This window comes from Aythya ferina (assembly GCF_964211825.1).
Source record: "Aythya ferina genome assembly, chromosome: 10".
Classification (NCBI taxonomy): Eukaryota; Metazoa; Chordata; class Aves; order Anseriformes; family Anatidae; genus Aythya; species Aythya ferina.
In genome coordinates, this window is record NC_140306.1 from 15,336,526 (window position 1) to 15,364,178 (window position 27,653).

The 27,653-nt window shown below is 50.1% G+C and overlaps 1 protein-coding gene and 1 long non-coding RNA gene across 6 annotated transcripts in view; both read left to right on the forward strand.

Annotated features, from left to right (window-relative positions):
* The window catches only part of RAD54L2 (RAD54 like 2), a 60,279-nt gene that overhangs the window by 9,866 nt on the left and 22,760 nt on the right, over positions 1-27,653 (forward strand). For 3 of the 5 annotated variants that reach the window (XM_084531422.1, XM_084531425.1, XM_084531421.1), the window contains exon 2: positions 10,197-10,406. In XM_084531422.1, coding sequence (XP_084387548.1) covers positions 10,253-10,406 — 154 coding nt within the window. In that variant the 5' untranslated portion in view covers positions 10,197-10,252. Of the gene's footprint in view, positions 1-10,196; positions 10,407-20,841; positions 21,719-27,653 lie in introns of those variants that run through there. The other 2 variants (XM_084531424.1, XM_084531423.1) reach the window with 2 other exon arrangements.
* On the forward strand, positions 25,466-27,291 carry LOC311442331. The gene is made up of 2 exons (XR_014696563.1): positions 25,466-26,026; positions 26,746-27,291. It is a non-coding gene; the product is annotated as an uncharacterized lncRNA (long non-coding RNA).

A 27,653-nucleotide genomic window follows, 5' to 3' on the forward strand; every position in this document is an offset into this window, starting at 1 on the left:
GCAGCGGAAACTTTTTTTTTCTCTCGAGATTTTGCTTGTGAAGAAAGCTTGTCCTGCCTATCAGAATGCTGGAAATGATGGTTTAGAGACATAACTCATTAAACACTTCCCCATGGCTCTTAAACTCAGTTTTGTCCAGCACTTCAGCATCAATTAAGTGTAAATTGTTAGATTTGGAGTTGTTCAGTCTGGAATAACCAGGTTGTAGAAGTGTATCGCTTTCACATGAGTTGCTCCAGGTCTGTGTGGCACCCAAATGTTAACAGAAAAAACAAAACCCCTGATTCTGAGAGAGGCTGGCAAGGAGGCTGGAGGTGCTCACGGGGTGCTCAGTCTGCTTAGAGAACGGGGCAGTGCTCAGAAGGGAGTCGATTGATGGCTGGCTGGGAGGATTTAGTCAAAATGAGTGGAAGAAAGGAAACGGCTCGGTGGCCGGGTGCCAGGGCTCGGCCGATACTCTGGAAGATCACAGCGTGGTAATTAAAGCTCTTGTATCGAGCACCCGGGCTTAGCGTGATATTTATATTCCATTCCTCCCCTAATGCTAATCTGCACGGGTGTTACCGAAAAATGAATCTTGGTCAACAGGGACGAGTGGTCAGCGAGTCAAAACCGGGCTTAAAAAAAAGCAGATGTGGCAACTCTGAGTGGGGGCATTTCCCAGGGTTGTGCTGGGTCTGGTGCTCCGCTGTGTTTTCATCAGTGGCCTGGAAGAGAGCACCAAACTGGAGCTGATGGGAAGTGTGGTTATATAAAGGTTACGCCGCGTGGTGAAGCATGAAGAGGGAAGAAGAGCTGCGGAGTGTCCTCGGAGTTGTTTGGGTGCCCGGGCTAGTGTGACCGAGTGTGTCTGCAGAGCCCGAGCGTGGCTACGGGTGCTGCTAAGGCCGTGGCAGGGATGTCAGGAGCAGAGCAGGTATGTGGCAGTATGTGAGCCCTCGGAGCCCTGCCGTGGGTCCTAAGGCTCCTCAAAGAAGCTAATTACTTTTTTAAATAGTAATGTTCATCTGTAATTAGATGTATAAACAGGAAATACTGAGTACGGATGGGGGTAAGATCAGGAAGCTCTCCATTGGCTTAGATTTAAAAGTTTCACAGTTTTCTTTGGGCAAAACAAGCTGAGTACCAAAGGGCTCTTAATTTAGTGGAAAAAGGTGTGATGATGCCTGGGAGTTTTCAAATTCAGCTTCGGAAAAAGGCACGCTCTGTCAACAAGGAGTGCGTTTAACCACTGGAGGCATTAAGGTGGTGCTGGGGACTGCTGAGGGAGACGGGCTTCAGGAGCTGGAGACATCCCAGCGAGTCAGGATGAGGAGGTGCTTGGAAGACACCCGGGTGGATGATGATCTCCCCACCAAGAGCTGCTTTCCCCCCCCCATTGCTTATATTTTATCAGGATGGCAAAGGTCTCCTTCTTTTCTTCACACTCGTGGGTGATCCTCGTGGGCTGGTGGAGTCTTGCACATGCCCTGGGGCAACGGGCCTGGGAGAACACAAAGCTTAAACTTGGGACTTTCTCTTTTTTCCTCTTAAAGTTGGGAACTAGCGCGCTTCTGAAAGCAGTGGATCTTCTATGTCGAAGCTTGCTACTGGTCTCCTTCAGTTCCTAAGCCTTTTAGTGTATAAATTTCCTGAAAATATAAGGCTGCCCCTTTTAATGGGGTTCTCCGTTTTTTCAGGTCTTGCTGTTTTAATCGCAAGTGTTCTCGTGGAAAAATCCACCACGAGAGCTGGAAGAGTAAAATATGCCAAAAGGCAGGGGTCGGGTGGCTTTTGCAGGGGATGTTGGGGTGGGGGAGGCTCTGAAACCGAGCTGTCGTAGGAGTGGGATGTGATCCTCTTCTCTCTGGAAGAGAACTTCCCAGAGCTGTGTGGGTTTCCTCTGTTTACTTTTTTACTTCTGGAAGCTCCTCGCTCTGGGGTTCCCGAGACAATGCGCGGCAAGGTTTGCAGCAGGCGGCCTTTGAAGTTTCTGCCCGTTGTAACTGCACGTCCTGTCCCCTGCTGAATGTGAGTAGTGACGGCCTCTTGTATGTGCCCTGAGTTCCCTTATTCTGTAACGACAGCAGTTAACTGCTGGGAAGGAAGAAGGCCCAGGTAATGAGTAGAGAACAGTGGGGAAGCGGTGATCTGCATGGCCATGCGGACTGGAAGAAATTCTTGTTCCTGACTCTCTCTTAAAAAAAAAAAAAAAAGGACACAAAATGGCTTAGAGGTGCCTTTTCCTTCCTCCCATGCTTATTATAGCACTTAAAACAACACAGCACCACAAAGCAGAGAGGAGGTCTTAGGTTTCAACTAAATCAATACTCCTGGTCAGGGAAGTGCTTATTTTCCCAGGAGGAGATACAGAGCTGTTAGCCTCTGCTGCTGGGCTGGGACTTCTCTGTGAGCCTGTGTGCTCGCATCGTGATGGGAAGGTGCATCCTCTGGACAGCCCTGAGGTTTTTGCCGTTTGTCCCTAACAGAGACAGGATTGGGAGTGAAATTGAGCAAGGTGTAACCAGCTGCCTGGATAAGGAATGCTGCTCGTTGTACCCAGGCGTTCCCATCGAGAGGATTCACGCTTCCTGCTCAAATTCCAGAGCTCAGCCCTTGTGAGCAGCACTCAAGGATTTCTGCAGCCAGACGGCCGGGCACGTTGCGTGAAGGGCTTGGCACCCTCAGGTCTGTTCCTGCCGGCTCCGGAGGAGGGCAGGAACAATGGGGACGAGACAAGAAGTTCCACTCCTGCTCTATTTTAGGGGAGAGCTCCGCTGAGCCTGAGGACGCTGACATGTCACGGCTGTCCCCTTCTCCCAGGATGGTGCCGTGTCAGCAAGGTGCTTGCCCACAGCCTCGTGCTGGTGCTGTGGGGCAGCTGCTGGCCCGGCCACGGCCACAACTGGTGAACAAACCAGGCCAGGAGCAGTCTCCTGCAGGAAGCAGTTGGCCAGAACCTCCTCCTCTCCTCGAGGGAGGCAATACACAAAAGGTCGTGTTTTTGTTTTTTTTTTTTTTCCCCAGATCATGGCTGAATGCTTTGTATTGTTCCGCTTCTGAGTCCTGGAAAAACAGCACTTGGGCTCTGTGTGGGTCTGAGTGCCCGTGCAGCCTTGTCTTATCAGCAAGAACCTGAAGTACAGGAAACGTGGCTGTCATAAATGCCAGGAATGTGACTTTATGAATGTGAGCTGGCGATGCTTCTTTGCAGCTGAGTGCAGTAGCCAGCAGCTGCTTGTGCAGGTTGCTGTTAGGGGGCTTACTCCTCATGATGCTTTAATAGTTTGCTGATGAATCCCCCTCTGGTTGCACCTTCCCGTCCGAGTGTTGGGTATGGCTGTGGCAGTTCGTGACTAATTAATGTCCTCTTTAACACCTGCTGGGACCGGACAGTTGGGTATGGCTACCAGGGCGGCTTGGTAGCCCCCAGGGGACCTTTGTTGGGGATGTTTGTGATGCTCTTTAGCCAAATGCACGTTACGCTGCTTTTAAAGCTCTACTGAAAGTTATTCAAATAAGTCCTATACTCATGGATTTAAAGCCTAAAAAATGAACTATCTCTAGGGAGAGACTCCTAGTCCATTTTTTTGTGCAGTAACACTTGTCTCTAATTATGTGTGCCAGCAGTCCTCTAAAAGGTATCTTAGGCTTTTCACAGCATGCATTGAGCTGTGGTGTCCTTCCCTGCAGAGGTGTCTGAACCACCAGGAGGCTCTGTGCCAGCGGGACACACCTTTGGGGCCGTGTCCTTTGCTGTGGACCAAAGCCCAGGAGGCTCCTTCGTCCAGCCACATCCCCTGCGTGCTGCCTGAGGTGCTGGGCCTGAGCGGTACCGAAACGAGCGCTGGCTTAGGGTTTGTGTGGGGTAGGTGAGGATCCGTGTGACTTTTTATCTTGACCTGTTCAGAGGGGAAGGCAAAGATTGAGCGTTTTTTGGTGGCTGTTCTCAAAACCAGCAGAAGAGTGACCTCTGTAAGTGGCACTAACTATAAATCTTTGCAGCCCTGTGCCAGCAGGATGTTCTGCCGGAGGGGATGACTGAAAGAAACTCATCTTGCTGGCAGTTCTTAAACCTTTAATGGATTTTTAATCTAGAGTGGTAGCCAATAAAAGTCAGCTTCTGATCACATCACAGACGGGAGCGATTTGGGTCTGCCATATGCTAATTGTCATCTTTATACCATGGGAGCTCAAAACTGCTTATTTCCGTTTCCTCCTACAGCTTTTTTTCTTTTTTTTGCTTGTGTTCAAGTTTCTTTGGTAAGCTGTAGGTGGCTTAAGTAATGCTTTCTTGTCTCCAGCGTAATTATCGGGGTTGGAGGCGAGATGGGGAATGAAGAGGGACAAAACCGCGTGGAAGCTTTCCGTTCCTAAAAACTGCATAAAGCCAGAGCCTGGGTTTTAAGGCCGGTGCCGAAGAGGAAGGAAGGTGAGGAATGGAGAGCCAGGAGGCAGCTGGATCTCAGCTGGAGGGGATGGGGGCTGCCCTGGACCACCGGTGATGGCAGAACGTCAGGCAGCGAAGGCAGTGAATCATTCCCCGGTAATGAAACTCCTCAGTGCTTCCCTGGGTGGCAAAAAAAAAGGGTGTGTGGGTGGGGCGATTCTGCCAAAGTGGGGGAGAGCAGCTCAGCCTTTCAGCACCGCAGAAACATGCAATGTTCCTCGTGCTGAAGGGGGAGAGAGCTGTTTGGGCTATCTCAGCCCATTTCCCTGGGGGGCCCTTCCAGGAGGAAAGCCCCAACGTTAGCGTCTCGCCATGGCCAAAGCCACCTCCGGGCATTGCAGGGTCGCAGGGGCTGAGCTTTGCTCAGGAGGGGGCTCTTTGCCTTCCCCCTCCCTTTTCCACTGCTTCTCTCAGGGTCATTTGTTGCAGAACTTCTCTGCCACTGCTGTGTAACGAGGGCTTCGGCTCCTGCAGGGATCTTTCAGCTGTCTGGATCCTCCTTGCTTGTTGCAGTTCGCCTGCCTCTCACCAGTTTGTCCTCACGAGAGGAGGCTTGGGCTGCCTTCCCCCTGAGCTGACTTCTACATCCTGGCTTTTCAGACTGGTAATCTTCAGCGGTGGCTGGGTAAATTTGCCCCAAATTCACCTGCTGTGTAAAACAGACGTAGCTGGGAGTCCTGACGTGCTGCCGTGGAGCCTTCCCACTCGTCTGAAATCCGTGCTCAGGATTTCGCTCCTTCCTCCGGCACTGCCCGCCTTGCTGCTGCTGTCGGCACCACGGGCAGAGCCTGGAAAAGCCACTTAGCCAGAAACTGCTGGAGCTGGGACCGTGGCCGGTGGTGTGGTGAGGTGAGAGGCTTCCTTCAGCTGTGGTGTTAATCCCAGGGGTATTTCCAAGGAGTTTGTTTGTAGGAAGCCAATTTCTCCTCTAGCATAATTTTAAAAGATTGCTTTCAAAGGCAGTGCAACGTTGTTCGGGCAGATAGTTGTACAAGTTATACTCCACCCCTTCTTGCAGGGGCTTTTCTGTTTGTTTTTGTCAGGGAACAGCCAGTTTCACGCTGGTTTTGGTATTGTGGTGCCTTTCAGGAAGGAGGCTGTTAGTCTATAAAGTAGACTCCTAAAGTTGATACATGGAAGTGTTTTTTAAGCCCCTGGGTTATTCTGTCCCTCGATACCTAATCCCCACAAATCACAGTGGGCTCCTTAATACTTGAGTCAAGCATGGGCACGGTCTGGCTGTGGGCAGAAGTGCAGCCACCGACCTCAGGCATAGTCTGGGACAGGCAGGTAACCCCCTGACTTGGGGTTTCAGATGGCTGCTTCTTCCTTCCTTAACATCCCTCTAGTAAACATGTCACACAGGGGATCAATGTCTCTTAGTTTTGGTGTGATTTGTACAAGGGGAAAGGAAGGAGAATTTTTTTTCTTCCTTCCCAGCTATGTTCAGATTCACAGCTGAACAACCAGATTGCTCGAGTCAAACTCCATGGGGAGAAGGGCTTTAAACCACAGAGTAATCAGTTAGGTAAGGATGGCCCTAAATGTGATTGGGAGTGTCATGGGGGAAGAAATTCTTGTTGATTTTTAGTTTAAAAAAAAAAAAGAAGAGGAGGGGGGAAGTCTGCTAGATCCACTGGGTTAGTGACACTGCTGGCTGCTTTTGGGGTAAATATTTATCCTGTGGAGATTGTAACGTTACATGATGAAAATTGGAGAGGTTCTAATGTTTGTTAATCAAACTGTCCAAGCCCACTGCTCTCAGACTTATTTCTAGTTAGATTTTTAAACTGAAAAGAAAACCATTCCTTGGGGTATTACTTGCAAACTGTTAGGAGGTTCTTATCTTACAGAAAGGTTTAGATGTGATTCTTCAGTGATCCAGCTCTGTCCTTTATCACCACTTCCTGAAGGCTGCCTATGAAGTACCAGAGCTGTGCATGCAGGTGATCCAGCAGGAAGAGGAGGTTTCCTGCCCCACAGAGCCCGTCAGCACGCTTCCAGGTTGAAATGTTGGTGTGCGCTCGGAGAGTGCCAGGGGAATCTTATGGCCACAAGCAACTATTTTGCTGCCAAACAAACAGAAAGGAAATGATTAATACCATAAAACGTGACTGCAGCGAAACCCAAAGAGCTTTACACAACACTGACTTTGAAATACCTGGTTTTATTAAACTGCCTGCGCAAATCCTCTTGCGACTTGCCGGCGCGCTTGATCCTGTTTGCACAGCCCGGTACCGCGCTGCCCACCGTAAGGTCTTGGTTACAAAACAGGCTTTAAGGGACAAATCTTGATGAGTCCCAGATACCGGCCTTGGCTGGCGGTTGGGGAGGTGATAGAATCCTCTTTACTGTTCAGCACCGTGCATTAGTGCTAAACCTGCCCTTTTGGAAGGGATTTGCGTGGGACGAGCGTGTCCTGTGCCCTGAGCGCTCCCCGCAGCAGGTGGGCTCCCTCTGCAAAGGCACGTTGCTCCTGGTGGCACCTGGTGTCCTGTTCCACGCATCCTCCGTTGCTTCTCGGTGCCCAGAGCAGGTAATGAAAGGACAGATTAATTAAAGGGTGGGTTTTGTGAGTGCTGGTGCTGTACAGAAGGGGTGAGGCTATGGCGGATCCTGTGCTCGCTGCCCACTTGACAGCCCGGCTTGCAGCACGGGTAACCCCGCCGTGAGCATAGGAAGGAAGATGATCACTGTCATGTTCCTCTCTCAACTTCAAGGTGCATTAAGAAATGTGATTAAAAACCTCTGCAGAGCAAAAGAGAAGCAGTAGGACAGCAGAAATGTGTCTGCGTTGGTGAGTTTTTTTCAGTTTCTGAGTCCATAACGGGGCCTCCTTTTTGCATGTGCCAAGGAGGCAGCAGTTGTTACCGCCTGGCACTTACTGCCTGAAGATTTCTGCCTTAAAGCAAAGCCCAGGAAACTGCTCACCTGTTCTTATCTTTGCTGAAAGCCAGGACTTGATGCACGAGAGGGGCTGTCTGGGTGTTAATTTGATGCTCAGCTGATGGCAGGGTTTACCTCCCTGGAGGGAATTAATAATGATAGCTCTCTTTTCCCGATGTAACCAAGAGGAATTTGGGAGCGTTTTCACCTCGTAGCCAAGCCAGCTTTCTCAGCATCACCACCTGCAGGAACTGGGCATCGTGCTGCAGGGACTTCAGGCTCTCGGTTGTGTCCTGGTGCCAGTGACCCTCCTGAGGCTCAGGACGCGCTGCCCGTTGGGTGAGGGGGCAGCAGGCTCTGAGTTGGTCTGATGTGGGACAGCCAGAAAGTCTGGACGAGTGGTGACTTCGATCAGGTGAAGGGGATCTGTTCACCTCTCGGACAGTGCCCTTCCTACAGCGATTATATGCAGAGCACGGCATGCCTGTGTTCCCAAAGCCAGGGGATGGGGCAGGCTGGAGTAACTCAGCCCTAAAACAGGAGAGGCAGCTCCAGGCTGGCTGGGTGATGTAATTCCCCTTGTGCAAGCCCCAAAGTGGGTCAGGTCTGCGTGAGAAACGAGGGCAGTCTCCAGGCTGTGTAATACCTGCCTGGTGTGCCCTGCTGCCGCCAGGCAGGGTGCGAGCCTCCGCAGATGTGGAGCTCCCGTGGTGGGTGGCTGGTGTGGTGGGTGGCTGCAGAGCTGCCAGAGCCGAGGATGAGGATGGGAGGAGGACAGGCAGACAGTTACATGGCAGGGAATTGAGCATCTCTGCACCTACCAGGCTTCTGGAGCCCTTATGGCTCCTCGAATGCCTCTGTTTGACTCTTCTGCATGTGGCTAGGGCTGCTGAAAAGGTTTCAAAATCTAGGTTTTAAAAACATGTACGTACTGCTTAAAAGAAAAATAAATCTCATGTTAGAGCATTTCTGTACTGGATAGCTGCTCTCTGCTGGGTGTGATGTTATTTATGGGAATGCAAGGACCCATATCCTTTCCCATGAAAGTTTTTTAAGGTTCTGCAACAATGAAACAGAAGAATCCTGATGCAAGAAGCTCGATTGTGTTGTACTTCAGAATGGTTACTGGCATTACAGCACTTCTGCTTTTCCCATTTGCTTAAGAAACCTTAATTCATTTCTTCCAGTAGTGTTTGTATGTCTTCACTGGTTTTGGTTGGTGCTGACTTCCTAGGATAGTGAAGCCTGTAACTTTTTTAATACGGTTCTGTTGGTGCAGTTTCTGGCAGAGAGGATGCTACGTGCCTTCTTAGCACAGTGTGGTCAACAGAGAAATAAACACATCCCCGTGAAATCCCAGATGAGCAGCAGAAAGCTAGGAAGGTCGCGCTGCTCACCACCCCCTGAACCGCAGGAAGATGTGTGCAGCTTCAGGGTTACGAGTCTGAGTACAGCCTGGCTATTTCTAGGAGTAAAATGTTGGCTGATTTCCTTAGGGCTCCGTATCTGCTGGAAGTGGACATTGTAGCTGTTTGAAAGCAAAAATAAGCTCCTGTTCTGAGGTATGCACAGAGTTGAGAGAACTTGTGGTCCCTTTTGTGCCTGCAGCCCTGGTCTGGAGGCACCAGGTGTCAGAAGGCGGCAGTGGCAGGGCTCAGTGCCTGTCCCCAGCAGGGCTCAGTGCCTGTCCCCAGCAGAGCACGAGCTGAATGGATTCACTCAGCTCGTGTGAACTGGCACGGCTCCACCTGAGCTCATGCAGAGTTTGGCCGTTTCTCCCATCTGCTTGGCGAAGCCAACTTGTTCTGGATGCCACGTGTAAGAGCGCGAGGGCTTGAGTTGTCTCTGCATGGCGGCAAAGTGCTACCAGGACCTAGTGGTGAAAAGCTTCCTATTCCAACCTGAACCTACCTGAACTCCACCACCTGTCCTTCCCTTGCGTTTATTTTCTTCCCTTCTGCTTTCTCACAGACACTTCTCGATGTTATCGAGAAGCTGAGAGAGGCAAAGCAGGAGCTGATGACTTCAGCTGGAATAATTCAGCATTCCTGACAGGGAGATTGTCAGCCCTGCTCCAGGAGACTTCAGTTGTCTTTAACCTTGGAGTTTCCAAACTCTTATGGATCCTTCTGAAACACAATTGAAAAATGACTTTTTTCCACTTCTTGGAATTTGTGGATGTGTATGCTGCCTCAGCTGCTTAGGAATCTTTTCTTAAAGCCATTTAGTTCCCAGGCATTTTATAGCTTACACTTAAGATATGGTGTAAGTAGGGGGCAATGGAAAAAGAATGGCTGGAGGGAGTGTTTTCTTCATTTTAGGGGATGAGTGGGCCATAATTCTTGTTTTTTAACATACCCTCTGCTTTACATTCCTCAAGATCAAGCCTTCTTTATTATACTTTGAGTGTATTTCTTTTCATCCATCCTGCACAGCCTCCTCATGATAATTCTTGCATGGAAGAGGAGTGACCAGATAGGGCCAGGGCAACCAAAGTCTTTCTTGTCTCTTTCTTGTCTTCTTTCTTGTCTCTTTCTTGTGCTTCACATTTGGATGGTAGTGAAATTGTTCCCATAAGGTATTTATACTGAGTCCTCCCGCTGCGTATGTGTCAAGGATACAAAGAGGTGCTTTTTTGAATTAGCTAATTTGGTGGTTCTCGTATTTTTTCTAGAAAGAGGGACCTTTATTATCACAGTACCATGCTTATGGCATCCGTTTTCTACACAGGGTTTTGTGCAAAGTCTGCTATAAATGTTACTTAAGGCTGGCAGTAGATCCATGCTTTTAGATGTAGTAACAGTGCTATGATCTTGAGCCTTGGTGCTCAAAGGTTGGGATTTGCTGGGCTCCTTATGTACCTCCTTGCTCTCCGTTGCAGGGCTGCCTCACAGCAGACCATGAGCAGGTAATGCACGAGGAGCACCACTGGGAATCATGTCGGACGAGTCAATCTCAGGGAGTGATCCGGACCTGGACCCGGACTTGGAGCAGGAGGATATGGAAGAGGAGGAGGAGGAAGATGAAGAGGAGGCAGCGATGGAGGAGGACAACGATGGGGACGACGAGGAAGACTTACTTGATGAGAGTGGTAAGTGAATGGGGTAGAGTCTGTGCATATAGTTGTTAGACAAAAATGTCGTTACAAATTTTGGTGAGTGACGGTGTAAAGGTTAGGGTCCAGAGATTGGCAGGGAGAAGTGGCTGTTTAGTTTAAAAAGGGATTTAATGTAGGTTAAATCTGGACTTCTGGCCAAAAAAAAAAAAAAGGCCATGGTGTAAACAAACCACAAGTGTAACCTGTAAGGAGTATAGCGTTTATAAAATAGCTACAGGTTCTAGGGAAGCAATTACATACAGAAGCAAATAAATTGCTGAAATTTGCAGAAGCAAATAAATCAATTTACAATTATCTCTATTATTAAAAGGATCCAGTGAAATTAAGTATATTTACATCATTGGCTTGCCAATAGGCAAACATTTCAATGGATTCTGTGGGCAACGATTGCTCCCTTAAAATAATTCCTTTTAGAAAAAGGGAATTGTTCTTTTCTGACAGTGCAGGGTTCCTTTACAATACAAAAGGTGGCAGTGCTGACTAAGTGAGTTGTCACCTTCTGTCCTCACCTAGTTATAAGTGCCCTACTCACCTCTTCAGTCAGGACCAATATAGCTGTTTGTGGAGCTCTGCTCTGCAGGTTCTGTTCAAGCAGGGTTAGGTAACTGTTCTGCTTCATAGCATGGTCCTAGAAATGCATTTTGCTCACAAGAAGGGGTGATGTTGGAGGGCACATAGCAGTGCATGGCTGTTGGGTGCCACTTTTGTCATCAAACTCCTTGTGTCATTAAACTACAGCCCAACCCTGTAGAGATGTCACTGTATTTGCTTCCTTAGAAATTGTGATTTTTTTAATAACCTCAGAGCATACAGATTTTTGAATGCACCTACTTCAGCCTACTGAGAATAGATCTCCTTTTCTTAGATGTACCTGTATTTAACACATTCTACACTGTCTTCTTCCAGTTCTTAAGGTATTTTTGGTTTCAAAGTACCTTGTCCTTAAGTTCTGTTTTTTATTCTTTCAGCCACTTGCTGCTTGAAGATGCTGTTTTGATTTAAAATGCTTAGAAAATGTTTATACAAATTTTATTCCTCTGATTCTATTCATGTGACTTTATCTCACGAGAAAGTAGCAGAAATGGCAGTGTTTGGTTAAGAAATGAGTTCCTGGGCTGCAGATTGCTCAGACTGACCTTGTCCCTTTGTTCACAGGAACCTGTACTCAGCAGAGCCTTAAGAACCATGACGTTTTAGAAAAACTTCTATTAACAGGGAGGAGTGGCTCTGTTTTGTGTCCAAGTGGGTCACTTCCTGTGGCTATTTTATCAGAGGCCTATGCTTTTAATCATCTACATCGGTGTTGTTGTGGCTGAATACTCACCCTGTTCCTCGGGATCATTCTTTCCAAGCAAACTGAATTAATGTCTGTATCTCAGAACATTGCTAACCAGTAATGACAGCAGTTTAATTTTTTCTTAAAACACTAGAAGCATGCTTATGCTTTGTATTTCTTCAGAGACTAATTAAAAACAGATTTTAATGAATGTAGGAAATCAGGAGTGAAAATAATTTACATGTAGTTAACAATGGTTTTGTAGTTATTAGGTACAAGAGAAGACTTTCTCACACAATGTGAGCCAAGCTAGGATTTCTCTGATGCTTCAGATGTTCGGCTTTAATTCTGCTCAGCAGATCAGGATGCCTTCCATGTGCTTAGCTGTGAGAATATTGCTTGCTGTGGAAGGGTGCACTCCGCTTTTCCTTCACTGCTATGGAGTGACTCAGATGTTACTTGGCATCTGTTTTGCCTTAGATCTAATATAAAATCAGTCCACTGTTATTTGGCTTATGAATATGGCTAACTGCAGGCAGAAGAGGATCATTTTGTGGATGTGGCACTAAGGGACGTGGTTTAGTGGTGGAATTGGTGGGTCAGGTTGAAGGCTGGGCCTCAAGGTCATTTCCAACCTAGACAGTTCTGTAATTCCATGTTGCTTTGTCCAAGTAATATTTATAGTCCTGTCTCTTTGTAGATGACCCTCATTCATAAAACTCCTCTTCAGAATGCTTACTTTTCATTCACAAGCAGGAAGGAAGAGCTCTCATAGTTTTACTACAAAGCTTTTAAAAAGCTTGGTTCTCTGCTGGAACTTTGTGCTCCCTGTTCCCTGCTGTGCCCATCTCCCCTCCTAGTATTGTGGTTATCCTGAAGATGTTCTGTCAGGGATCCTGGAGGGATCCTTCCCCTGTAATGGGGAAACAGTAAAAGATTTAAAAGATTAATTTCTAGCAGTAAAAGATTTAAAAGATTAATAATCTTTCACAGTTCCTTCCTTGGAAGGGCAACAGGCTGAAAATCCCCAGGCTGAAAATGATTACTTGTTTTTGAATTGTATTGATAACAATAAAACTAACCTTTTTATAGTTTTCTTACAAAATAGTGACTTTATTTTATGGAAGTAGGTTTTCTGTGTTCTGGTGGTGATTCGGATCACTGAAGAACCATCCAAGGTGAATGTAACGTCCCCACCTGTTGGTGGTGGGTAGGCCGGTCTCAGGCTCAGCGGTGACTTGCTCTCTGTACGTTCAGCCTGCTCCGGTCCTTTTGATGTGTTGTGTGGGGAATTCGTGCAGTGACTTGTTTCAGAATTTGCTGAGTTCTTTGTATTTTCCGTATTGAGGGTCATCTTCAGTTTTAATGGATTTTTTTCCTCAACTCTGCTCAGAACCTTAAGTTTTGTTTGAGGTTAGTATGGGCTGTTATGGAGATGATTTAGAAGGTAGCTAGGACTCTTACTGTGCAAGCTTACTTGATGAAAGCAGTTACTAAACCCTGCCTCCGAGGGGAAGAAGAGCATGTGGGCTAGTTTCCTGAATGCTTCTGAATAAGCAGGAGTTAATAACTATACAGCTTGCATCCTTTGTTCGTTTCTGCAGTGCTGGGCAGTTAATGAGCCATAGCGCCATGTGCAGGAGCACTTAGAGTTTCAGTCCTTTCTCCAGTGCACTTCATCCAGGACATACCGACCGTGATGCCTGCATCTCCTTCCCGCTGGGTGCCGGGTTGCACGCCCATCCTAGCAGCGTGCTGTAGGCACAGCCAGAGGCTTCCCCTTCCCAGCTTTGGCATCCCTGCCCGCAGCATCTGCTCACATCGCTTCTGGGCAGCAGCCCGGGTGTAATCGTGTCTGATTTTGTGATAGCAGTGCACGACTGCGAAGAACTTGAACTCCCCAAATCCTTTTTGCTACAAGCGTGGTGTAGTCATGACTGTAGAGATAAAGGATTCTTACAACTCTGATCCTGGCAGTTGCTCAGGGCTGTGCAGCATGCCATCGGAATAAAAGCTAATCTGAGCAAAGAGGAAACAAACCTCCGATATGGATTTTGCAGATGAACGGTCCCTGCATTTGAAATCATACCTCAAAGCTTTCCCAAGGAAAAATGGAGTGTTTGAACAGGTCCTACTGTAATGTTCTGTGTTTTTTTTTCATTTTTTCTGTATATCTTTGGATCGTTCTGATTGAAGTGTCTGGAGATCATTGTCTCTTACTCATACATGTTGCTGTCATTCTGCTATTAATAGCCATAGCAAGTTGCTTGTTCTCTTGCCTCTGAGAATATGGGTTAACACATTTTTTTTAAAGTATATTTCAGGGGAAAGTGTTAAGAGCTGATTGTTTCAGGTGTCTGAAAGGTGCCGTAAGCAGGCAGTCAGACACTGTGCTCAGTCTGTGTTTGCATGACGAGGGGGTAGGAGCAACAGATAGGGATTGAAATCGGTACTTCTGGAGCACAGCAGTGGACAGCTTTCTGTTACAACCCTATCACTGCACTTCTTAATATGCACGTGTACTGGACTGGGGGATAGCCAGGAACAGCATGCTAGAGACTACTGCTGCAAACCAAACTGGTCTGCATGGGGGTCTTACGGATGCGAAGGGGGCACGGTTGTGTTGGCAGTACAGAGCTGCAGGTCCCGAGGGAGTGGAAGGGCTCGCAGCTGCTGGTTTTTCTATTGCAGTGCAGCTTCTTTGCAGGGCGAAGGCACCAGCATCGAGACTCAGCTCCTTTTCAGGGGAGACCAGAGGAAGCAGATGGTGCAGGAGGTCAGGGAGGGGAGAGGCCTTCCTCTTCACCCAAGCCTCTCACAAACCATGCTCATCGCTGCCTGTGATCTTGAATAACCCCAGTTATACGCATAACACACTAGTTTCAAGTAGGAGCACCTCTCGCTTGTGCAGCGTGTCGCAGAACACCTTCCTGTGGCTGCTTTTTGGTTGAACTCGAGCATGCTGCTTGTAGTTGTGGCTCGGAGCTTCCCAAACACCGCAGCAGTGCTTCACTCCAGATGGAGCTGGTGGGGCAGATCTGTGAGGATCTCTGCTCTCTTTGGGCTCTTGTTAAAGGAATGACTTTCTGGTTGAAGTGGTGCTGCTGGATCAGCTTTGCTTATAATTTTTTGCATAGTGGTTGGGGGAAAAGTTGCTGTGAGATCATAGCGAGAATGGACTTTGTTCGATGTGATGTTCCCTTGTGGCTCTTTGTAGCTCATCACAGTGTGTGTAGTGAGCAGTATGGTTACATTGCATGGGAAATTGAGTTGTAGGTAGCTGGAAAATTTTCTTCCCTAACCTGAGGAGGAAAAAAAATAAGTAGTTAACACCGCGGTCACAAGAAATTACTGGAAAGTATTTGTCTAAAGTGATGTGGAAGTGTGGATTAATATTCTCCCCTTCTCCTGCCTGCAGTCTGGAAGTGCACGGCCTTGTTGGAAGGGTCCCTGAATGCATCCTAGAGCTGCCTCCTTTTAGGAGAGCTTCATTCAGGTGCTTCCACCCCCAAACTTCCATCTCTTCTCCTCCCCCAAGACAGTGCTGGAACAACAATATTGCGGTGTTGGGGGGCACTCCCCAGCTGACTGTGTGGGGTTGGAAATGGAGCAAGCTGCTGTCCTTACAGAAGGGAAAGTCTTTGGTATAAATCTGTTTGTTTAACAGGATCCTCTACTCATTTACTTAAGCTTTGGCTCCTCTGAAGTTGTTCTCATAAATGAGGTCATGTCATACTGACTTTTATGAAACTGAGAGGCAGAGGAAGTGTGTGGAGACAGTCTCCTGAATAACATGCTGCTAAATGATATCCTGTTTTAAACCATTTCGTATCCAAATTTAGAATGGCCTGTGCTGCAGAAGGAGGAGGGAAAAAAAAAAAAGGCAAAGGGGAGCTGCAGCTAGGAAGTAATTTACCTGCAATTTTACTTGAAGTGACTGGTACAGGAGATCAGTCCCAGCAACCTGAAGTCTTTTCCCTTCTACTTTTGAACCCTTTTTAATGAAATGCTTCCATCTGCTGCAGGACACGAGTACAGTGGATGTGATTGTTTCTTGCTTGCAGTCAGACCCGGCGATACGCTTGCTTTGGTCTCTTCACCCTTGCTGTTTAGCCAGCAGCTGGTGGCAGGGGTAAGGGGAGGCGTGGACCTGTTGGTGTGAGCTCGGCATGGAAAGGCAGCTCTGCTCGGGGGCTGCAAGTGGGGGAGTCCACAAAAAGGCTTGTGGGGAGGGTAGGGAGGAGCAAACAAAGTCGGGAGTTGCCTCTAAAAAAGCACTGGAGATGATTCTTAATAAAAAGGAATTTTTTTAACTTAAACCTGGCTGTACTGGGTGTATGTATGCCAGTGATGGGTGCCAGTAAGTAATAATCCTGTGATTTAACCTACATGTTCACAGTTGCAGAATGCAGGATGGATTGGGGATGTGGGAGCAGTGACTGACATCTTCCTGTTTTGTTTTTTTCCTTCTGATGGACTTTATCTTGACTCTTATTTCAGTTACTTGTGTCTGGATGCAGCTCCCTCTAGAGTCCTCCCACGTTATTTCTGAGGAAGCCAGCAGGCTGCACGCTCAGGGAAGCAAACCTCAGCAGCAAGTTGGCTGCCTCTACAAAGCTCAGGGCTGCTGCAAGCCTGGGAAACCAAACCTGAACTTCCCTGTACCGCTGTGCACTCTGCTGGTTTAGAATTAGCAGGAAGACTTTTATGCTGGTAGTGACTGTGTTGTAGACTGTCTTCCAAGCTAATAGTTGAGTGCAGGCAGGACGGGATGTGTGATTTTGTAGAGGTGCAGAAATAATCACCGCATACAGAAAAATTTGCTTATGAATTAACCTTGCATATTGGTCTGCGTCTAAACCTTGGGGAATTTTCATGTAGTGTCTGATAACAACAATCCTTACGGATCAGAGCACTTAAAGGTTTCACTGTAAGGGTGTAGGCTGTGGGATAACCTCAAGGCAGCCAACTTGCATTTAACTGCAGGTGTGTAATGCATTTCTGAGGTGGGTTGCTGTAGCTAAGAAGCTGTGGTTATTTTTAATGCGTTCTCACTCCCTGGAAAGGGCAGGAGCATCTGCAGTAGCTTTGTGTCTGTTAAACATACATTCTGTGCCTCTGCAAATCTTAAACTTCAGAGCTGTGTTGATTTCCTAAGAGCCAGAAAGGTAGGGGCTGGCTGTCCTCTGTGTCCACTGAATAAAATACAAAAACAAAATTAGTAGCAAAAGTGAAAGGAGGCTGGGTGCTACCGCTTGGTAAGTAACACAGAAAGATGCTGAACTTGCAGGAGGAAGGTTTGCCACTCCTGAATGGGCAAAAGCTCCCCCAATTTCTCTGGAACTCTTTGTTCCAGCAGGCTGCATGCTTTGCCCGTGGGTTTTATGCAGCATGGTCTGTCCTTCAGAAGAAACGTGGGGTTGTGTCGGGGGCTGTCTGGGGCCCAGGGCGTTTTATCCCGATCTCGTGTTACCCACCTCAGGTGAGGTGTGGTTGCAGGAGGAAGGATGCTGAGCGCTGCTGCTGCTCTGCAGGGCATTGCAGACTGACGGTGTCTCAGCTGCCCAGCCTCGCGCTGCCCAAAAGCCCCGACCCTTTCCCCATCTCCTCCATTCATCCTAAGCCAGGGAAGTGCCAAAACATCCCCGACTGCCTCCCTCCCAGGCTCCGACAGCAGCTTCCTTTCCTGAGAGCGTGGCACGAAGTCTGGTGGCGTGGAAGTGTTGTGTAACTCCAGAAACGACTCGCTCAGCTGCTTTAAAAGGAGGCGATGATGCCGGAGCTCTGCTGCTTTCACACCCGCTGGCTGGCACAGCGATGGCCGAGCTCCCGAGGTGATGCGCTGTTACGGCTTGCCACGCTTTCTTCCCCCCTCTCCTTCCTCCTCCCCTTCAGCCTATCGCATATGTCACGATACAACCCCGAAATCCTTCTGGGTGGCTAAAGAAAAAAGGCTGTGGCTGTGGCTCTGCAGTGTGTGTATGGATTTGTCCCAGGCCAGAAACCTGCCTTTTAAAGATAAATTTCTCTTTATCACAAAGGAGCCCAGGAATCTCTGACAGAGGACAGTCAGGCTCACTTCCTGGGCAGGTTTTGTCCCTTCTTCCCCGTGCTGTTTTCAGCTCTGCGCCCCACCTAGTCATTGCTAACAGCTACAGTATTCCACCGGCAACTTGCGAAACCATAATGAAATCACAAGGAAGCTAATTAGTGAATTTGTAAGGTGGTGTTTTCCCTCCTGAACAGGTAAGGAGTGGCAAAGTTGCTTTGCCAAGGTTGCCTGATGAAGCCGTGGTGAAGCCAAAGTCACAATTCTCTGCTTTACATTTCATGCAGTGCCCCCTTTTATTTTCAGATGTACCAGGCAGAACGAAACACTTCTGTTCTGAATTTGAGTTTAAGCTATGCAAGGGCTCATTTTCATTTTTTCTTAATTTATCTGGCATTGTGCTGGTTTAGTGACTGGTTAAATAAAATGCGTGTAACTGGCTGCTGTAAAAATAGAGTATTTGTGGCCAAGCAGCAGCAGATTTGGGAACTGTTTCAGTTAATTTACAGCTGTTCTTCAGCCTCTGAAACACAGCACCACATTGGTTACTTGCTTAATTTGGTACTTTAAATTGTTGCGCTAGGCTCTATAGAAAACTGCAGAAATGAACTTTTATGAGTGATGAACCAGAGTTCATCATTTAGATCAAAGTTTTTGATACAACACCTATTTTTATACCCAAGTTAACACCTCAAATTTTATTTTGATGCACTACCTGTTTCTAACAGCAGCAGTTTATGCTACAGATGTTGAAAACATCCTATTCGTGTTTTCTTCAGCGTGCAGCTTAATGAGTAAGTCTGAAAAAAAATTAAGAAAGAATACAAAGGCATTATTTTCACTTGCTAATGTGAAGACAGGAATGAGACAGGAGAAGGCTGCAAGATAAAACTCTTTTAGGGCTAGGTGAACAGCAATTTCTAGTTTAATTCCGTCCAAACAAATTTTGTAATTTAAGTATGTGAACTATTAAAAGCACTCCTTAAATGACACTTGTGTACTTTTAGCTTGTGTTTGTCAGCTTCGCACTTACGTGAAACCGGAACGGAGTTAAAGTTGTACAAAATCACCCTTTTGCAATGCACAAATACCTCGTGGTGGCAGCAGCAACGTAGCAAGCTGTAGGAGGAGATTCAAAACAGCTTCTTGAAGGATATAACTGAAAAACACACGTGCTGGGATTGTAGCTCAGTGGACTTTCTGACTAACCTGTTGATAAATATCTGATATAAATCCCCTGGCTCTGATAAGATGTGACTATTTTAACAGCTGTTTTGCTTCAGGACATTGAAATTCAGTACAGTTAAACAGCCCTGGAGCGTCTGGGTGCTGAGGCTGAAGCAGGGCATGTTTTATCATTCGCAGCACACCCTGGTTCATCACTGTACAGTTCAGGGTTAGGTTGTTGTGAAGTTATGTGCAACTGCTCTGCCCTCCTTACGATTTTGGGTTCCTTGTGAAGAACAGGCTTAGGTAGCAAACAGAATAAACCAAGATTTATATGGATATAAACAAAAATCTCCCATTCCCTGCCATACGAGGAGTTAGTGGCAGGAGGAGCTTTCAGGTCCAGCTTCCCGTGTGTAGGCAGATTTAGGTGTGAGTTTTGGGCCTCGTGATTTTCTAGTGCTCAGAGTTGCTGCTGTTGGCTTGTCAGGTGGATAAGAACCATGCTCAGAAGTGCCTTTATCTTGGTGTTCTATGGAAAATACAAATTTTAGAGTGATTGGAGCAGGGGAGTGTGCTGCGTCACTGACTCGGGAACCTCTCAAGCAGCAGGGGTTTGCTGACAAGCCCCTGGTGCAGTCCCTGTGCCTCACCAAGACCTTGCCTGCGTTTGGGATAGCCGGGACTGAAGCTGGGTGAGGTGTTGGGGAGGGAGCTCGTCCCTCCTGGTCTCACAGAAATGCTGTTCAGTGAATGGGCTTAGCAATAACAGGCTCACCTTCCAGGAGGAGATCATTTTTATAAACGGGCCATTTCTGGCAGACCCACACTGTGGCTGTGTGAACACCTACCTGTGGTGGTGACTGGTGGCCTCACCAGCGAGGCTGCTGCGAGCAGCACAGTCCCTCTCTGGTTTGCACCCTAAGGGAAAGGAAAGTGACTTCTTATTCCTCTGTGGAAAAGGGCAGGTGTGTGTTGTCTCTGATGCGATCAACTTCCATTTTCCTCGTGCTTGGCTGCTGTAACAAGCCTTGGAAAGCACCCAGCTGTATTGACACAAATGCTTGTCTTTAAATCTTGCTTCCCAGTTTCAGAAATCTGCTGGGTCAGATGCTGAGGTCACGCTTGGTGGCTTGTTCCAACCCTACCGAGCCCTTATAAGGCCTGCTGTGAGGTCCTTGGCTGCGTACTTTTAATATATTCATCCCTCTCTCGCCCCTTGATGAACACGGTCCTTGTAAGAGCCGTGCCGACTGTCAGGGGCCGGCAGGAGTGCTGCACATCGCTCTGCTCCATCCCGCAGCTCCGCGGGGCTGTGCCAGGGCTGCCTGCACACAGCAGCTTGGGGCTGGTTGTGCCCGTGCTCGTTTTCTCCCCCTCCAGCTTGTTGCCTCTTCCAAGCAAAGAGCTGCCTTCGTCTGCAGAGAGATGCTCGCAGAGAGCCAGCTGCTCTCGCTGCATGCCCCTCAGCCCAGGTTTGCTGTCTGTTACTGATGGGGTTCCCCTGTGAGGGGTGGCAGGTAAGGACAAAGTCCCTGCGGTGCTGAAGGAGGCCAGGCAGGACCTCCAGCCCGTAGGGGCACCTCCAGCCCTTAGGGGCTCAACCCCAGCTCTAAGCGCTCCTTTCCTCCTGTACCTGGCCTTCTGGTGCAGACAGGTGGTGGGCAGGAAGCTCCGAATAAGCTTGTGCTCCACAAATTCCACACGCTTATTTCCTTAAAAACTTAGAGATGTCACCTGGAGTCCTTGTGCTGTGCTCAGAGCCTCCTGCAGGCACGCAGCAGTCGCTGATGTAGGAGCCCAGGGTTGCGATGCTCTTTTGCTTATTATTGCGCAAACGAGTTCAAACCGCTCAGGTTTCGGGCTCAGCTGTCCCGGTTTCTTGCGAGCTGGCAGGCTTCGTGCAGACACTTCGCAAACCCACAGATCCTCAGGTTGTTCCCAAAGCCAGAAGGCATTGCTCCTTTTCCTTTGGGCGGCACGGTGAAGCCCGGAGGCACGGCGGCGATCCCCGGCCGTCCTGTTGTCTGTTGGGATTCCCCTTGCTCGGGGCCCCGCCGGAGCCTGGCTGGTTATGTAAGGAGTTTCATTTTATTCTCAGCCTCGCTCCCTGCCACTAGTTGAGCTGGCTGGCGGGCTGCATGAATGGGACCCGATCCCGACGGCGCGCAGCTCCGCCGCTCCAGCCGGGGGAGAGGAGCCAGGCGCCCCCCGCGCGCACCCTCCCCTCTGCGCCCCGCTCCCTGGGCGCACTGAGGGTGCTGCGGCATCGCCTCCCGGAGCCACGCCGGGCACTGCCAGTCCCCGGTGGAGCAGCAGCCACCTGGGGCAGGGCTGTGGCGTTTGCCTCCTCCAGGGAGGGCAGAGCGGCAGTTTTTTTTATTTAGACCCAACACGAGGCGTATTTAACCAGTTATGTAACGGTGACCCTGCTCCGTCTCCGCTGAGTTCGGGGCAGATAGGTGCACGCCGATTGCCAGCGCGCTGGCTGAGTGGGTTTGCGCACCGGGAGCTCCTCACCAAAGGTATTTTCGGAAACCTTAAGGAGCCGGGACTGTTTTCTCAGGAGGCATTTCCTGCCTGCGAGGGCGGTTTAGCGCTCACCAGGCTGCGGGCAGAGATACCGACTTGTTGGGAGCCACTGGAAACTTTTCCTCCAGACCCTGAGCCTGGAGTATACCAGGAGGGCCAGGAGCACGCGGCCACGTTGAACAAGCGCCGGGACAGAGGTGCGGGCAGAAGGCTGTGCCCGGAGCAGCATGTTACTCCTGGATGAGTCCCAGCAGTTCCCAGGTAGGATGCAGGTGTTTTGTTCTCCTTCTGCTTCCTCATCCCTCCCGCTTCCCTGCGGGGCTCCTTGTGCCACCCCCCTGTGCTGGAGCACCCCACGGGATGGCTGGTGGAATGCCCCAGGAGCTGGGGCTCAGGTTTTCATTTCCTAACCACCACGCTGTGATGGCAATGGGTGAATTTTCAGGGTCTTGCAGTGCTTGCTGATGTTAAGGAGGGGATACGAGAAAGAAACTTACTTTCTTTGTGCTTTTAATTGTGAAGACTTCAGTGTTGTGACGCCCTGGGTCTGTCTGTCACTGGTTTTGCTGCTGTCATATTGTAACGCACAACTTTTTAGCAAGAGGGGAGGTAGTTGTTAATATCAGTAATATATCCAGTGTCCTCTCCTCCATCCCCTTCAACTCCCTGTGCCTTTTTTCCCCAGCAGCCCCCTTGAGAAGAGCTGTAAGCTCCTAAGCTCCTCTGGTGCCAGTGAAGTGCTTGCTGAGCCGCTGACCAGGCGCTAGGCAGAGCTCTGGGTGCTCCTTCCACAGCAGGTGCCAAATAGACCGGGAGCCACTTGACTCTTTTTTTCTGCCCTCCCATTAAACAGAAGATGCTGGTCAAACCCCAGCCACGGTGTGGGGACGGCTGCCTCTTTGGTTGGTTGCCGTGTGTTGGAGAAGAAACTTTCTTTGGACTTGAAGAACTTCCTGTGCTTGTCATTTACCTTGTTCCTTGGAGGTCAGCTACTTGCAGAAGCCGAGCTCTTCAGCCTTGCTCGTGGGGCTGCTACCTCCAAAGCTCATGCTATGAGGCTGTAGGCTGCTCAGAAGTGGTCCCCAGCAGTTCCAGTTTATTACAGGGCAGCTTTTACCAGAAATGAGCCACGCAGTGTTTGTTGTCCCTTAGTGGAGAGGTGAATTCTGGCAAAGATCCCCTTTTCTCACTTCCTTATCTCTGGTTGTGGTGGCAGGACAAAGAAACTAGTTCTGGGAGAGTGTGAACTGAGAGGAGAGGAATTGCACTGCCAAATGTGTGGATAAACGAGGAATCTGGGTGATACAAATGGTGCATGTGACCCAGCAGGTAACAGGCGTAAAGAGGACAGGAGGGGCAGGTGCTGCTGGAAATGGGGCTGTAGGTCACGTAGGCGGAGGGAGAACACCCGGCTAGAGGCCTTCTGATATTTTTTTTGTATGGAAAGCTATTTGGGGTCATTTGGACAGACATCAGAGCCCGAGATGTGAATGAGCTCATCCTCACACAGCACTGCACTGGTCAGGAGTTCTCCCCCTGGGGGCCAGGACACTGCTGGGATGTTCAGAGCAGGGCACCTGTGGGTCACTTGGCTGTAATCTGAGCAAACTTACCAAGGAACTGGTGTTTGTTGCTTTTTTTTTTTTTTTTCCAGGGTGTAATGAGCTTAGCTTTTTGGGGTGTTGCCTGCTTTGGATGGGGGTGCCCTTGTGACACTGCGCCCTGGATTTGTGAAGGTCTCCTGGCCCTGAGCAGCTTGGCAGCTCTTTGGCAAACTGCTTGGGCAGCGCATGAAGCAGCGCCGGTGTTTTGAAAAGAAAAGCTAGATAGAAACAGCTCGTTCTTTGCTGGTGGTGTTTCACCCTGGGCTTATTAGCTTTCTCCAGTGCTCTCGGTCACTTTTTTTGGCTGCGCTTGGCGGGAGAGGTGCCAGTGGAATGCGGTGCCACACAGGCTCCAACTCAACAAATTGCATTTTTCTCCCAAGTGATGCCTCCCTCATTAAACAAAGCCCTCAAAGCAATTTCGGGGGAATTTTTAGGAACTGAAGCAGCAAAGGCCAACGCAGCTGAAGTCCTGCGCTGCTACGGTTCTCCAAGCAATAGACAAGTTTGTTTTGTTTCCCGAGTAGGAAATTCTATTTCAGGAGAGGACAGAGCACAGACGAGGGAGCCGACAGCTCAGGAGCTGCTCAGCACTGCTGTCTACCCCAGCTCTTTGCCGTAGTTTCCCTCTCTGCAAAACGGCCCTGCTGGTGGTTGAGAGGTCGGTGTGTGGAGCACGTCCTGGTCGTGACCTCCCTGCCCCGAGGCGGAGTGCCAGCGCCAGGTCGGAGTTTTTGGGAGCCTCCCCTCCCGTACACCATTGCCGTGAGCAAGAACAAAGCGGTGCGCAGACACGAGGGGCTGCGTTGTGCTGAGATGATGTCTCACGCAGCTCCTCTAAGTTATGAGCACGGCTCAGGTGTCTTCTCTCCCCTCCCTCTTCCCAGCTCCTGAATGAAGCTGTGGTGAGGCCTTGGGGCAAAGATGAAAGTTTGGCAGCTCCTGCTCCACGCTTGTTTGCCATTTTGGTGGCCTTGGAGCGTGTGGCAGCAGTAATCCCCTCTCTTATTTCTCCTTGCTGTGAGGGTATCCTGGTATAAAGCTAATACCACAACTCCCAGCTACCTAGAGTAAACTAATGCTTATGTAAGCGTTGCATAATGCAGAGCGCTCGCTCCCTTGCTCGTCCTCTTTCCTTAGTCCCAGAAATGTGTGCCTAAGAAGGGTACTGGGAGCAGCTGGCCCCAGCCACTGTGCCGGGAGCTTGGCAAGCCCCCGGTTTGTGTCTATTTTCTGAATGTGAGTGTGGGGGAGAAATTAGCTTTGTTACCTAAATCGGTGTTTGTCCACCTTCACAGGGAAAAAAAAAAAAAAAAAAAAGTTTTATTCTGTTTTCTGAAGAAGTTTTGAACTGTTCTGAAAACAAGTAAGGTCTGAGGGATAAATCCAGTTTCTTGCTGCCTAGATGTCTGTGGTTATTGATTGTATTTTATTTTTTTTTTTAACCTGGCTGGCAGATCTGTGCCCTGGGTTACTGGTTAACTGGGATAAGCAGCACGGGGAGGTTTCAGCTCGCTCCTTCACGCAGCTTGTTGAATGCTTTCCAGCACTGGAGCCTGAGACACTTCCTGGCTCCCGTGCGTTAGATTTATGTAACTCAGTTGCCCTCCCATACACCCCCCGTCGTGCAAAGGACAAATGTAACCCATCCCTGCTTCACTTGCTGCCTTACTGGGAGCATTTGCTGGCTTTGTTTCCCTGCCCTGCCTAATGCCTGAGAGAGGGAGGGCTCCGAGGAGGTGGCGTTTTAGGCTCGAGGACTTTTATTGGGGAAAAGTAATTCCGATTACCTACCGGGGACAGGGATGCGAGGCAGGAGATGCCCTGCATTTCTCCAACCCTAGGAGAGCATCCCTCCGAAATCCCACAGCCCCCTGAAACCCCGCATCCCTCCTGGGAGCTCAGCGGAGCTGGCCAGGGGCGCGCGGAGCTCCGGGGCCGCTGGCAGCCTTTGCCCCGCGGTGCCGGGCTGGGGCAGCCGGCGTTGTGTAAGTGCTGCTCGGGGTTTATGTAACCCGGGGCTCGGCGTATGCGGCCGGAACGAGAGCTGCTGGGTGTCTGGGGCCTGGTTCTGCTTGCATAACCCGGGAGTCAGAAGATGGATTGTCTGTCACCAGGGCCGGCTGCGGGAGGTTCCATTCCGCCTCTCAGCGCTTCTCAGCTGGTTTCTCTCCCTTTGGTTTTCGGGTTGCTTCTTTCTTTCCCCTGCTCTTCACTTTTGCTGGCCGAGGATTCCCTCGGGCTGGGAAAGGAGTTTCGTTCTGCAGCACGAGCTGGCTGTAAACAGATATATTGAAAGGCCACCAAAAGAGGGAAAAAAAAAAAAAAAAGAGGGGCAGCGCTGCCTTATCTTTTAAATTCTTCCATTGACTGGGGCTTACTCCCTGCCTAAAAGGAGCTTAAGGATGTGTTTGGGGTCTGTGTGCTTTTTGGTTGGGCTCCCTCTGTTTTCTGTGCCGGTGTTTGCTTCAGAGCTCATTTTGCACCTTCCCCCTCTATCCCCCAGTCCTGGGCCGGGGTTCAAGGCAGCCTCTGCCCTGCAGCGTGCGGATGGAGTTCCTGAACCCCCAGCCCTGAGCATGTTCCAGACACCCAGAGCAGTGCAAGATGTGCTATTTGAACTTGCAGCAGTGCTGCTTGTCATCCCAACGTGACAGTCTGTGCCTAGGTAGCGACGGGAACAAGCGACAGACCCCAGGCGGCTGAGCCCCAGCCCCAGCAGCAGCAGGGGACACTTCTGGGAATGGAGCAGCACTGGGGCCAGGCACAAAACTCCACTCGTGTCCGTGGAGCCGTGCAGCAGTGACTCAGCAGGACGCCAACATCACAGCCAGCCGCGGAGGGTGGTGGTGGGAGCAAGCCCACCCCTCCCCAGCAGCGGTTTCCCGCAGTCCAAAGGGGCCAGAGCGGGGCTGCGGGCTGCCTGCCCCACGGGGACCAGCATCTCCCCTCATCCTCAGCCCTGGTAAGAGGAGGACAGCCCCGGGTGGCACCCAGAGCAGCACAGCACACACCAAACTGCTGCAGCCCAGAGGCTGGGTGCTGGCTCTCGGTCCGCTCGCTGGGAGAGGACCGAGGGGCGTTCAGCTGGAGGGGCCGAGGGGGTGCTGCTGGCGCGGGGGGGGGTAGGTGTGCCGGCTTATATAATGCTTACATAATTAGTGCTTTGTTAAGCAGTTGTGGCTGGGAGGGGCGTCCTGCCGCTGCCGAAGACCGAGCGCAATTATTTTCCCCAGGAGAACAAAGTCTTGCTGCTAATTAGCTGCCCCGAGAGTGGCTGCAGGAGGTGGCACAGCCCCGAGCCTCCTGCGGAGCTGTGTCCTGCTGAGGGGCGGCTTTCCTGGGGCTTCAGGAGGAAGGGAGTGGGTGTTGGTGTGTGCTGGGCCCCGGGAGGGCTTTTTTTTGGCTGCAGTGGGTGTTACAGCAGGTAGGGCCTGAAGGAAGGCAGCCTGGGCTTCCCCTCTGCTCTCCCCTGCACTGTCCTTAAGCGGTTTCACAAGGAGCGCTTCACAAGGAGTTTCCTGCTTCCAACCAGCGTCCTGGAAGCGTTTCCATCGTGCTACCTCTGGGAGAGGTGCTCTGTGCAGCCACCTCTCCTCCCTTCTTGCGTGGCACCCGCACAGCAGCCGCACCGGTTGCATACAGAGAATATCCTGAAAACTCTTCATTTATTTTCCGCTTCAGCTGAGGACGGGATGAGCCAGGACACTGCTGCCGGCCTCCGAGATGACCGCTGTGCTGCAGCCGAGCACCGGCATCACCTCCACTCCCCTCCAGTGCCCAGCGCGCGGGGAAAACACCAGCTAACCCCAGAGACATCTCCCAGCACGGCAGTGCCTTGGCAGTCAGGCTGGCTCCGTGGAGCCACCCCTGTGGCCCTTGGCACTGCCGTGGTTCAGTGTGTCAGCGACTGCAAGCTGCAGCTGGAGCTGTGCAGCGAGGCTGTCGTGTCCCATCCCTCAGCACTCCTCCCATTCATGCTCAGTGCCGGCTGCAGCAGTGCTCAGTAAGTTCCTAGAATGCCTGCACCAGCGTACAACTGCTCCTTGTTCTTCACATGGACAGCAGACTGCTCCCAAAGCAAGCATTGACCTCCCTCTGCTCTGCACGCAGCCTCCGGCCTCGCCACGCATGCACAGCCCTGTCCTCAGGGTAGGAACTAAGGCTCAGCAACGCAGTGCTATTTAGTACCGTGAATTCCTGTAGTAAAATGATTTTAAAGTCAAACAAGGGGCTGGTTCACAGTGGTGTGCCTTCCCAGGGTTGTGCTGGCAGGACGCTGGCTTCCCAGGAGGAGGGCGAACCTCTGGGGAGCTGCATGGGCTAGCCAGAGATGGGGTGGTGAAGAAGTAATTGTCTTACTCGGCGGTGGTGTATGCCAAGGGGGCGGTGCAGCAGCCTCAGGTTGGGAGCCCTCGGGTCTTACCCTGCGTGGCAGTTTCTGTGCTCCTGGTGAGGTCTGACTGGCCCCAGCCCTGTGGGTATTTACACGTGTGTGTGTTGATACCTGGCCTTATTGAGGCTTGCCACAGAGTGTGGATGCTGGACGCAGATACATCCCTGCTTCTCACACACCTCAGTGTCAGGAGAGG